The sequence below is a fragment of the Sceloporus occidentalis genome, unplaced genomic scaffold (genome assembly GCF_023333645.1).
Source record: "Sceloporus occidentalis isolate IW3139 unplaced genomic scaffold, rSceOcc1.0.p SCAF_1, whole genome shotgun sequence".
NCBI classification, from domain to species: Eukaryota; Metazoa; Chordata; class Lepidosauria; order Squamata; family Phrynosomatidae; genus Sceloporus; species Sceloporus occidentalis.
In genome coordinates, this window is record NW_028316981.1 from 290,670,908 (window position 1) to 290,684,147 (window position 13,240).

At 39.5% G+C, this 13,240-nt stretch overlaps 1 protein-coding gene across 2 annotated transcripts in view; it reads right to left on the reverse strand.

Annotated features, from left to right (window-relative positions):
• Positions 1-13,240, reverse strand: part of PARP8 (poly(ADP-ribose) polymerase family member 8) — a 236,281-nt gene that overhangs the window by 50,890 nt on the left and 172,151 nt on the right. For both annotated transcript variants that reach the window (XM_089495801.1, XM_089495794.1), the window contains exons 7-9: positions 12,012-12,106; positions 7,651-7,711; positions 5,769-5,859 (exon numbers count right to left, since the gene is read on the reverse strand). In XM_089495801.1, the coding sequence (XP_089351927.1) occupies positions 5,769-5,859; positions 7,651-7,711; positions 12,012-12,106 (247 nt within the window). The remainder of the gene's footprint in view (positions 1-5,768; positions 5,860-7,650; positions 7,712-12,011; positions 12,107-13,240) is intronic.

Genomic DNA, 13,240 nt, shown 5'->3' on the forward strand with positions numbered 1-13,240 from the left:
CTAATCCAAATAATAATAATCATGGGCAGAGTTCAATAGATGGAAAGTCTTATTCGTGGCCGAGTATTTTATTCCAGGAAGGCCTGCCGGAAGAGATCCGTCTTAATGGCTTTTTTAAAGCTCTCTAGATTGGTTAATTTGACGGATCGCGTCCGGCAGGCCATTCCATAAGTTGGGAGCGGCTGCAGAAAATGTCCTCTGGGAGGTCGCTGTCAACCTGGTCTTTAAGGGCTCTAGTAAATTCCTCCCAGAGGACCTGGGTGTACGGGGCGGATTATATGGAAGCAGGTGATCCCTTAGATAGGTTGGGCCCAAGCCATGTAGGGCTTTAAAGGTGATAACTAATACCTTGTACTGTGCCCGGAAACTAATAGTGGAGTGACTTCAATATTGCTTTTATATGGTCACTCCTTTCTGTTCCTGTGACCAACCTGGTTGCCATATTCTGTACCAACTGGAGTTTCCAGACTAGGTACAAGGGTAGCCCCATGTAGTCCATTGCAAAAATCAAGTCTTGAGGTTACCAGCACACGTACTACAGTTTTGAGGTCACCCTGTTCCAGGAAAGGGTGCAGCTGGCATATCAGCCGAAGCTGATAACAGGCGCTCTTGATCGTCTCATTCACCTGATTCCTCATTTGAAGCGACGGGTCAAGAAGCACCCCCAGACTGCGAACACAGTCCTTCAAGGGGAGAGTGAACCTCTCTAGGACTGGGGGTTGCAGCCCAATACCTGGTTTGGGGGCCCCTATCGTAAGTACCTCCGTTTTGTCTGGATTCAACTTGAGCTTGTTTTCCCTCAACCAATCCATTACTGCCTGAAGACACTGGTTGAGGGGAGAGATGCCATCTGTCACTGTCACTGATGACCGGGACATGGAGAAATATATTTGGGTGTCATCAGCATATTGATAACACCCGGCCCCATATCCACAGATAATTTCTCCCAGCGGCTTCATATAGATGTTAAATAGCATCGGGGACAGGATGGCGCCTTGAGGGACATTACAATTAAGCTGTTTTTGAAGAGTGACTATCCCTGAGCATCACCCTCTGGAACCTGCCTGAGAGGAAGGAATGGAACCACTGCAATGCAGTGCCTCCAATTCCTAACTCTCTCAGGCGTTCCAGAAGGATGTCATGGTCTACTGTGTTGAATGTGGCTGAGAGGTCTAGCAACACCAACAGGGTCACACTCCCTCTGTCGATGGGTACACGAAGGTCATCAGTTAAAGCGACTGTGGCAGTTTCCACCCCATACCCAGTCCTAAAGCCTGTTTGAAATGGATCAAGAAAATCGGCTTCATCCAAGACCACTGGGAGCTGAAAAGCAACTGCCCTCTCGATCACCTTGCTCAAAAATGGTGGATGAGAAACAGGCCTATAATTTTTCATGTCCAGAGGATCCAGGGAGGGTTTTTTCAAGAGCGGTCTCACAATCGCTTCTTTCAAGGAGGATGGTATATGGTCCTCCCAAAGGGAAGCATTGATGATAAGTAATGTTATATTGTTTTATGGAGTGTGTTTTATATGACATTGTAGTTTTAATCGTGTAAATGGTATTTTTATTGTTGTAATCCCGCCTTGATCCACAGGGAGAGGCGGGAAATATAAATAAAAATTATTATTATACAATCTGTGTCTTACTGTATAAAGAAGTGGAAATCTGGTGTCTGTCTGTATTTGTATGCAGCTGTATGAGGGAGGAAGGGAGGGAGGGAGATGATTTCACTGTTGTGATTAGCCGCTCTGATAGCCTTGGCTGAAGAGCGGAGTATAAATAAATAAGTATCCAACACTAGGAAACACTGACCAAGCTGTGGCCATGTTATAGTAAATAATAAATATATTTTTATTAAATACAATGTAACATTATATTGTTATATTATAACAAACAGTGTCTAACTCAAGGTTGACTCAAGATGTTTTGCTGCCTATAGTAAAAAACAAGATGCCTAGACTACCCAGAGTTGCTACTCTGGTTTTATACTTTTCACAACTATAGAATTCTTATTGTCACATTAACAAATGTGATGTAGCAATCAATTAGTCTCGTAGTAGAACTTTACTTCGACACTGGAGATGGGGCAGCAAGCTCATCCTCTAGCTGAAGGTAGAGGTCTAGCTTAGGCCATTCAAACAGACACTTATTTAGAGCACACTACATCTAGCTATTTCTAGATAGCTTCTCCAGAATATAAAATCCTTTACTGGAGCAGGAGGAAACAGCTGTGAGATTGTTGTTCAAATCACTGCTAATCCCTTAGAGTAGACCACTGAATCCTCCTCTACTTGGACAAAACAAAAAAAATGCATTTAGGCCCATGTCAGCAATGCTCTTTGTGTGTGTGCGCCTACTGGTTATTTCTAATAATGTTCCATAGAAAATTTTATTCAAACCGTATAAGGCCATAGAGGGAATTTCTCCTGTTTACAAGGACATTAGCCAAAAGCCTAATATAACACTTGATAAAAAACAAGATTGGGAAAAGCAGAGAGACAAGAATATCCAAAAAGTAGTGTATAAATGTATAAAACAAGGCACCTAAATTAGACAAATAATGTTACAAGCCACTGAAAGTTATTCTACTTTCTTAACATTGGTTGGGAGAGATGGAAAACTGAAAAATGTTAAAGGAGGAAAGAATTTTAAACCTTAAGGAATCTTTTGGAAGGAATAAAATAACAATGTAAATTAGACAGTAGGATCCATACAGAAGACAAAAAGAAAAAGCACAGATGTTCTGATTTGGAAAACAATAGCTGTTCAGACCTTGGGAGTTTGTTATTAAGAAAATACCGTGTTACATCAGTTTAAAGAATGAGTAAGTAGTAAAACATTAACAAATTGGAGAAGATCAGAAGATTGGAGTGACGGCATAAATGACATTTAGACTAATGGAATCTTTAGAAGATTAAAGTGTTCGAGAAGCTTGCATTAAAAGTAGTTTTTTCTCTTTATTTTTAAAGCCACTGTACTTTATGAGCATGTATTTCAGATTCCCATTATCTGTACAATAATATATTGTGTTATATTTTAGTAATTTTTAAAATGGTACCCGATCACATAGGAAAAAGCAAAAATACACATGCAACAACTTTTGTATGTGCAGCTTATATACAAAAATTAATGATTTTTGGAAGACAAAAATCTTTGATTAGAGCAGTAAAGTCAATTACAGAGATGTGAAGTATTCAACTACAGCTTGATGCAAAATAATCTCTTGTCTGTTTTCTGAAGGTTGGTATAGGAAATGACAATTATTTTAAATCAGTCTGAATAGTCATACATAGACCATGAATTATAGTCTCTCTTCCCCTCAATAAAATGATCTTCAACAAGAAATGGAAGCAAAATATGCTGGTGTAATAACAATTTATTGAAAGTCAGCTGCTATTTAAAATTGAGTAATTATAGCTTTGTCACTGTTTATACAAGAAATTTCTGTCAGAAAGAAATCGTAACATGGCATAGAATCATAGAATCGTAGAGTTGGAAGAGACCACTAGGGCCATCCAGTCCAACTCCCTGCCATGCAGGAAATCCAAGTCAAAGCAGACAGATGGCCATCCAGCCTCTGCTTAAAAACTTCCAAGGAAGGAGACTCCACTACACTCTGAGGGAGTGTATTCCACTGTCGAACAGCCCTTACTATCAAGATGTTCCTCCTAATGTTGAGGTGGAATCTCTTTTCCTGTAGCTTGCATCCATTGTTCCGGGTCCTGTTCTCTGGAGCAGCAGAAAACAAGCTTGCTCTCTCCTCAATATGACATCCCTTCAAATATTTAAACAGGGCTATCATATCACCTCCTAATCTTCTTTTCTCCAGGCTAAACATCTCCAGCTCCCTAAGTCATTCCTCATAGGGCATGGTTTCCAGACCCTTCACCATTTTTCCTAATTCCTCCTAATTTGGTGTCATCTGCAAATTTGATAAGTATGCTCCCAATTCTGTCATCCAGGTCATTGATAGAGATGTTGAATAACACTGGCCCCAGGATAGAGCCCTGTGGGAGCCCACTGGTCACTTCTCTCCAGGATGAAAAGGAGCCATTGTTGAGCACCCTTTGGGTTTGGCCAGTCAACTAGTTACAAATCCATGTAACAGTTACCTTATCTAGCCCACATTTTACAAGCTTGTTTGCAAGCTTGACATGTTTCAACAAGGCTAAGACTTATTACTAAATCTCATCATGGTACAAATCCCATTTCTAGATCCAGCTAGACTAGATCTACTAAATCATTTGCTGAGAAATAAATTACCACTTATGCAAACCTTGTTGATACAATGAGTATATTTTTATTTGGACTAGCAATTGGATTTAGGCCCATATATCCTCACGGGTATGGGCTTTGGGTTTTGTGCCCATCTTATCTATTAAGTAGCCAAGGATTAATTTATCCAGGTCATTTTCCTATAATGAAAAGACTCTTCCTCATCAAAGATGAGAAAATATGTAAGTATTCTTTAAAATTGCACTCTGTAATGCACTACTAACAGGTCAGCCTGTTACCTTTTCACCCATTGCTCTAATTAATTTGTAGCTGTTTGTTGTATGTAACTACCTACCATAGGGAACATATGGTCACAGCAGAATACTTCAACTTCATGTCTCTTTCTTCTTCTCTCCTTTCATATTATATAATGCTACAAAATGGGTGCACTTTGAATGTCTCTCCCCTTATAATAGCAATAGCACTTTACATTTCTATATTGCTTCATAGTGAACTAAGCACTCTCTAAGCAGTTTACAATCTGTAAGCCAATTGATCCCAACAAGCTGGGTACTCATTTTGCAGACCTGTGAAAGGATGGAAGGCTGAGTCAGCCCAGAGCCCTGTGAGACTGAATTCACAATGTTGTGGATGCAGCACTGGAATTTAACTACTGTGACACTAGGACTCCTTAGTAACAGCCAATGAAGAGGTGCAAAGCATAAAGCAAGATGATGCCATATGTCCTATTAATGGTGTAGCAATGGAACCAATTTCCTGGATGTCTTTAAAGAGAGGCTGGACCATTATCTGTTGGGGATGCGTTAGCTGGAGATCCCACACTTAGCAAGGGCTTGGCCTCAATGGCCAATGAGATGCCATCCAACTCTGTGATCTTATAACTGCAGTAATACAAAATGAACATTGTAGAGGAGGACCAGCTTTTAAACCAAATTCCTAGTACTCTCTGAGTTCTTTGGAAGCTGATTAGAGCTTTTTCAATGAGAAAATAGTGACAAAAGAAAATCTTCCATGAAAACATAAAATGTCTATTATTCCTAGCTTTCCAATGCAGCTGAGCCATAGGAGAGTCAGAAGCATATTCTAGGACTCTCCTGTGGCCTGTATAAATTGAAAGCTGTCCTAAAATGTGCCTCAGAGTCTCCTGGAAGACAGAAGTGTTCTTTTCAGAATAATCCAGATTGAAAGGGCTATTGAAGAATCAGAAGCTTCTATCTCCTGATATGCAGGAGGAAGACTACAAAAGATAAGAGTCCATAATTTCATTTTGTTAATAATGTATTCTGTTAATTACCCACACAGATTTAATAATTGAATTTTGGCAGTATTAACATCACCCATTGATTATTGTTATACTTTGCTCTCTCTGCTAAATTGAAGAGCCTTTAGAATCCAATACTTTCCTCCCAAGAATGTAATTATGTACTGCAATTCAGTTTTACAATTGCTTCAAGTAGAGACCTCATTCTAAACATTGTGTGGAGGTCTCCCCTGAAAGATATGACACAGAAGAAACAGAAATTTGACTTACCAGGGCCATTTAAATATTGTGTGAGTGAACAGTGCAACCGCACAATTATAGGCTCTGTGCGAATTACGTCCCATGCCACTGCAATTTCTTCCTGAATCAAGAGTACAACAGAAGCCATTAGCCATTATCATCAGGTTTAAATTCCACTGTTCTCTCATCTAGGGCTGGTAAAGAAAATGAATGTGTTCACCTAAGTTGCTGTCATAAGTTGTATCAGCTTCTACTTAATATTAGGACCTAAAAAGAGGTCAGTGATAAAGACTCTGGATTCACACACTGACAGAGTATAAAACTTTCCCATGGCAGCAATTCTATGCACATCTCTGCAAGAGAGAAAACTGGTTCCAAAGGACAGTGAGGCCAAACTACAACTGCCATTCCCCATTCTTTATTTCTCAGGGGAAACTGCAGAATGAGTCTCATTACTGGCATAAAGGTGGGATGTATAATAATAAAAACAATAACAACAACATTAATATCAATGTATAATACAATATACAATATCTGGAGGACCACACATGAACTATCTTTAGAATACAGGATTGTTGCCTCAATAAATGCAGTAAATTACTTCTGGATTAAAAAAGGGAAAGGTTTCTCCTTAAAATGAATGTCTAGTTGTAGCCAACTGTTGGGGGCAGTGCTCATCTCCTAGGCTGAAGAGCCAGCACTCTCTGAAGATGACTCTGATGGTCATGTGGCCAGCATAACTGCACAGAATGCTGTCACCTTCCTACCAAAGTGGTACCTATTTATCTACTTGCATTTGCATGCTTTTGAACTGCTTGGTTGGCAGAAACTGGGACTAGTGATGGGACCTCACCCTATCACATGGCACTTGGGCCTTGATTTGCCAACCTTCAGACCTTATGATCATCAGAAATGACGGCTTACCCAGTATACCTCAGTATAAATTTAGAATAAATAAACAAAGAACCAGACTTCTTGTTCTGGATCAGGAATATTTACTGAAAAGCAGACAGACGTAGTAAGTGTTCATCTGCTTTTATTACAGAGGAAATTTTGAAAAATAGACTGTGATATTAGAGGGGGCCTGCTGCTTCAACTAAAAATCAAAGTCCCCTGATGCAAGTAAAGTAGCTCTTTGGATCTTGCCTCATGGCTGTTTGCTCATCAGCTCATCTCAGTGGTTGTACTAGTCAGCTCTCCACTAATTCAACTATCTTCCAATTTCATAGTCAGCACTGGGATTAGTTTAATTAGAGCACAGCTTATGTCTACAACTTTAAAGTTGCAAGATATGAATTATAATGAAGTGATTGTTTTGCTCCCATAAACTGCCATGAATACTTATAAAGTAAGCTTCTCTATATTTCCAATTTAAAAGTCTTCCATCTGTGCATGAAAACTAGGGGAATAATTTGGTAACGATATATGTATATTTGGTAGAGCTATTCATAAAACAATCTTGGACAGAGATCACATGAAGTTACAACCTAACACACATATCATCTATAGAAGTTTCTAACAGAAGAAAAGGGAAGATTATTTCCATCATTCCACCTTTCTCTCTGCAACTTCTTATGCTCACTTCCATGGTGTTCTGTAAGGCTGTCAACTGTTCAGCATATATTCAGGGATGAGGGTGAGCAGAAAGGACTGTAGGGAGAAAGCAATATAAAAATATTTTGCCTTCCCTTCAAATAGCACAGGAATCTGTTTGATGAAAAACACTTCTGTAAATGGAAAGCCACCATTTGTTTCCACCACTGGACACTATCTTCAGATGTTTCTGTAGAAAATCAAACCATAAACACATCCCACAGAAGTTTCTGTGGGTAGCTGACTACACATCTAGCTGAAAAAGAGAATTAGACATTTATTAATGTTTTTTATACTACTATTCCATTAGATTACTTACATCAAGAAAGCTAACATCAATATGAAGATCAATATCTACATCATCAATGGCTCCATATTCCCTGAAAGAATAGAATGACATATTGCGCTTAATGTTAATTGCATTGATCATCTGAAAGAAGTGCAGTACTATTAGCAGGCTGAAGTATTCAAAACAAGAAGACATTCAACAATGCCCAGGATCCTATAGGTTGCACTGATGTGGATAAGCTAGTAGTGGGTGTTAATACAGCAGTGTCAAGCGCTACATGACAACAAGAAAAAGGCAGTCGGGGTGTGATGGGGAGAAGGAATCTGCCAACTACAAGCCTGTGGCACAGGTGACTGTCCAAGTCACCCTTCTGGCTGTATGGACCCTCTAGGAGCCAAGAATTCAAGGAGTGCAAGTTGGAACCATCCACACTACACACTAAGGTCCTCGGGGAAGAATCTACTTCAGCCGAAAAAATCTAAACTAACCTCAGTTACGCAGAGGGCCTTCTCCACTGCTGGTTCGAACCATTGAAATGACCTGCTGAAGGAGATCCGCCACACTTCTACTCTTACAGCCTTTAAGAAGGCTCTTAAGACGGGTCTCTTCCGGCAGGCCTCCCTACCTAGTTCCTCTCCCTGATTATTGTGACTTATGTCGCTCTGTCCACTAATTCTTCTCTTAAATTTAATGCCCTGGTGGTGCACTGGTTAAATGCCTGTATTGCAGCCACTCACTCAAAAACCATAAGGTTGTGAGTTCAAGACCAGCAAAAGGGCTCAAACTTGACTCAGGCTTGCATCCTTCTGAGGTCACTAAAATGAGTACCCAGATTGTTGGGGGCAAATTAGCTTACACTTGTAAACCGCTTAGGCAGTATGAAGCAGTATATAAATGAAGCTTGTTTGTATGAATTAAATCAAGTTCCATCAGAGCTAGCATCAAGAAGAAGAGCCCCCTCCCCCCATGCCAACTATCATCATCTGGCCTGGGAGGGAGTGATAAAGACAAGCCCAACTCCATCAGGCCTAGCTGTGAATTATTGTGACTTACGTCGCTCTGTTTTATCTTATCTTATCTTATCTTATCTTATCGTATTGTATTGTATTCTCTATGTATTTTTATTGCTGTAACCTGCCCTGATTACTTGTGATTGGGCGGGCTATAAATAAATCATTATTATCATTATTATCATTACACAGTTGTAGTGCTACTATGTCATTGTAATTGCCATGGTTCTATGCTATGGAATCCTGGGATTTGCAGTTTAGGGAGTGGCATTTAAAATTCTGAGCCAGAGTGTTCTAGGGCTTTGCCAAGCTACACACCCTATGATCCCATAGGACAGACCCATGGCAGTTCAAGTGGAATAATAAAGCTAAAATTGTGAAGTGTGAATAGGCCCCAGGTTTCATCTCTTCCCCCCCCCCCCCCCAGTTGTAGCTATTGCTGTATTCTTTCCACATTGTGAACTCACCACTAGTATAATGGAGTACTGTGCTAATAAGATCCTTGTATCTATCAAGTTTCAGTGCACTGACTAGATTATTGCAGTATTGAAAGCATTCTATTACATCAGCTACAACATGGTTTTCCAATGGCTTTTGGAGGACTACAGCTTTCTTGGTAAAGCACATATTCTAGATGTTAGGAACTGTAATACAAAACAAGTGGCTGCAACTGCAGTGGGGAAGAGTGGGAAGCATTTGTTTCATAATTTGGGTCAACATAAAATGATACTGCTTTACTGTCAAAGCTAACACTCCAGCCAGAGTAAATGATTTTTTGTTGTTGTTGTTATTGTACTGATTTCAATGGGTGAAACAACTACTCACTCAGCTATGTAGAAAGAGCAATCCCAATGACTTTAGGGTCACCTAGGAAAACAGCCCCAGTATGTAGGATGGGATGGAGAATTTTGAAAGTGGGCATGGGGCCTAAGCATTTCTTCCAGAGTGTTAATGCTTGTTACACTTCCATTTTGTTTCTCTTCCCTCCTCCCATCTCTTCTTCCCTCTCTCTCCTCCTCTGAGATAAACTATATATATGTCGGGACTTGCATGTTGTTTTGTGACTTCAAAGGCTGGATGACAATTTTCCTTTGCCAAGTACAAGAGTAAAATGAAAGAGCTGAAGGAGCAAAATGTCCAGTGGAGAAGTAGTGGAAACTGAGGTCAAGATCCTACTGGGGTGCTCTCCTGGTGCAACTCCTGATTGTGGTTGTATTTTCTATGAACTTGTATAAATGATTATCCAATATTTCTTTATACAAGTGGTTTCCTGGGGTGCAATAGTATTCCTCCAGAGCTCTGTCCTTCCTCACGATCAGATCAACTGATCAGATCCTCAGAATTGTCCTATGGAACTTTCAGCCAAATCCAGGAACTGTCCAACCATCATCAGACTATTTACTGCCATCCCCTTTGTAATCCATGTCATTATTTTAGTGAGGTTTTCAGCTTCATGGATTCTTAATGTCACTTTTGTTTTAAACTTAAAGCCAAGTGCTACTTCTAAGTAGAACAGACCTACTGAATCTAACAGACTGATAAAATGCTTAGCTTACTATTTAGGAATTGGTTCAATGGTCTGCTCCAGCTCGAGCTAGCAATTGAATTTAGAACATAATGATTTCCTTGTTCACTACTTTCTGCCTCTGTTGACAAACAACTACATTTCATATAGGCATAGTGGATTAGACCATGGTTTCATTTATTCCATTCAGCATCCTACAATGGTTGCCAGATGATTTTAAAAGCTCGCTAGTAGGGCAAATGTACTTTCTTTCCAGAAGCTGATATTCTGTGACCCGCATCTGATTATTTTGTTATTCCCCTCGCCTGTATCTAGTTATAGATAACTGTATCAACTGTAACTCATTACATCCTATCCCTGATAATAAGAAAGTGGCTGCCACTATCCTCAGGCATCCTATGCATGAGGGGGGATGCGGAGAGATTTGCTTTTCAAGGTTCCTGTCCCAGACAAAAAATATCTAGCTCCATCAGGGCTACCCTCAAGAAGAAGAGCCCTCCCTCCATGGCAACTGTCATCTTCTGGCCTGGGAGTAAGTGAAAAGGCTGGCCCATCTCCATCAGGGCTAGCCTCAAGAAGAAGAGTGTATTTTTATTTTTATGTATTTTATGTTTATATATTTTTATTGCTGTAACCCACCTGGATTCCTTGTGATTAGCCGGGCTATAAATAATAATAATAATAATAATAATAATAATAATAATAATAATAATAATCTGTATGGATAGTGTTGTTACACAGTCTAGCCACAAGGTGGCACTGGAATTAGCTATATCTGGGTGGAGTTTTCCAATATTGATAAATTTATTGTCTAGCTTCCAGACTAGACTATTGCATGATGTCAGTCCTGCCTATTTTCCCCTGTTATGAGGGTACTGTAATCTCCCAATAATACCATCTTAAAAAAATACAGACTCAAGTGTACCTACTTATCCATCTCATGGACAAAAACATGGTCTCTGGATGAAAAGGCATAGAACTGCAGAATGTTACTTCTCAAATACTGTTAAAATGTTTTACTGTGGCAAATTAAAAATCGCTGAATATTACCATTGACTGGGCTGGGTGGGGATGGGGATTGGAGAACGATGCCTTTTGCAAAGGTAGCCCTGATGTAATTTGCAGCTGTGTCCCAGTGGCCAGACAGATTTGGAGAAGTCAAAGAATAACAAGTGAACCAGAGAATGGAAAATTAATATTCAAGGGAGCATTTTTGACCACCAAGGAAGTTATAAGTACTCTCAACAGGAAAAGAAATTAAAGGGAAAAAATTATTTGGCAAGCCAGAAGGAGCCAGTTTTAACTAAGCCCCAGAAGATCACACCAACTATAATGAAGGGGGTACTGAAGAAATTAAACACACTGACACTTTTATACGAAGTTACATTTACTTTCATAGCTGACAGGCCCCATGGGAGCTTATTATGAAGGTATATGCAGTTTCTACAACTTTAGCTGTTATCGGGCCTGGCAATTAAATGATTATCTTGTTCATTTCCTGTCTGGCCTTTAATTTCAAAAGTCCTCTGTACTTAATGAATTCCCACTTAATTCTAACGGCATGTAATGAAAATAAGATTTTCTTGCAGTCATATTGTCTAAGGAACTGAAACACCTAGAAATTCAATTCATATGTCACTCAGCATAATGAATTTTAAGGAGTGTTAATTTGGCTTTACTACAAGGTCTAGTTGGTTGGAGTGTTCCACATAGGCACTGGTCTTTTTCTGAGATATAAGAATCTGTATTCAAAACAATTCCTGATAAATTTTCAAATAAAAAGAAAAAGGCAAGGTTGGTCTGCAAATAAAAACATTCTTAATTCAACTCCAGATATAGCCAACAAAAAGAGATACCTGAGAGATACTGCACTCGGCCCATAGATCTCTCTTACTGCTGCCAAATCTGCTTCCAACTGTGGGTGCTTGTGAAGTTCTCCATCATAACTAACCTGTAGGGGGACAAAATGGTTTCTGCTTAACATACCACAAAACAGAATGGCAGAGAAAGGTTTTCTCTCAAATATATTTTTGTTCTTTTATTTCAGTAGTTGAGATCACATTGGGGTAGAAACTCAGAGAGACTTAATACATAGTCCTCTTCCGCAGTCCTCCTCCTTACAGGGTATACCAAGAGTGTTACATTTGGAAGTTCTGTTTTCTCATTTTGCTAAGAGAGAATGTGCACCTATCCCAACCCACAACCTACATTAAATGCTTCAGTAAATGTAAGAAACTTCCAACTGGATGCAATCCTATGTTCATCCCCCCCCCCCCCCCCAAGTGGTTCCAAGCACTTTAGGATGACCCTACGAAGAGCATGAGCACAGCAAGCCCTCTTTTACTTTGTTCCAAAGCAACTGGCAATGCAGAGATGTACTAACTCTCAGCATGGAAATTTTGTTTTCTTATCACGGTTATAAGAAGAAAAGATAGACAAGCTTGATAGAGCTATTGTCAGAGATCTGCATAATCTCTTTTTCAAAGCCATACAAATTAGTCATTGCCAAATAACAGTTGCATATTTGAGGGCTAAATGTGTAGGAAGAGGGTGAGAGGGATTCTGGAAACTGTAATCCCAAAAGCAATTTTCCACGTTCTGTCCCCATCCTAACCATTTATCCTCCAAGTTGCAGCTGAATTCATCCTCCTCCTCTTCTTCCACCAATATCCCACCTTTTCCCCAAAGCAGGCACTCAAGGAAACTTACAAAATTTAAAACAAATATAGATAAAACCACATGCAAAGGTGTAAGTAAAAATATATAAAATTTAAAATGCACTCAATCTTTCCTTTAACAGTTTTAAACAAATACATTAAAAGATAAGATATAGAAGTCAATAAAATGACACATACTGATGAAAGCCCTTGCTTGTCAGATGATGAAAATTTCAGTTCAAAATACTGAAGCAATACTGGGTTGCCAGCGCCCTGCCCTACAGTTATCTTTTGGATTTATTTTGATGGATGTGTTCTCTGCTTTTGTGGGAAGAAAGAAGGCACAACACACTATGGTTTCCATCACATTTCAAGATATGCTTCTCAAGAACACTCCACATCATGTCCAAGTTTAGACATAAGAACAG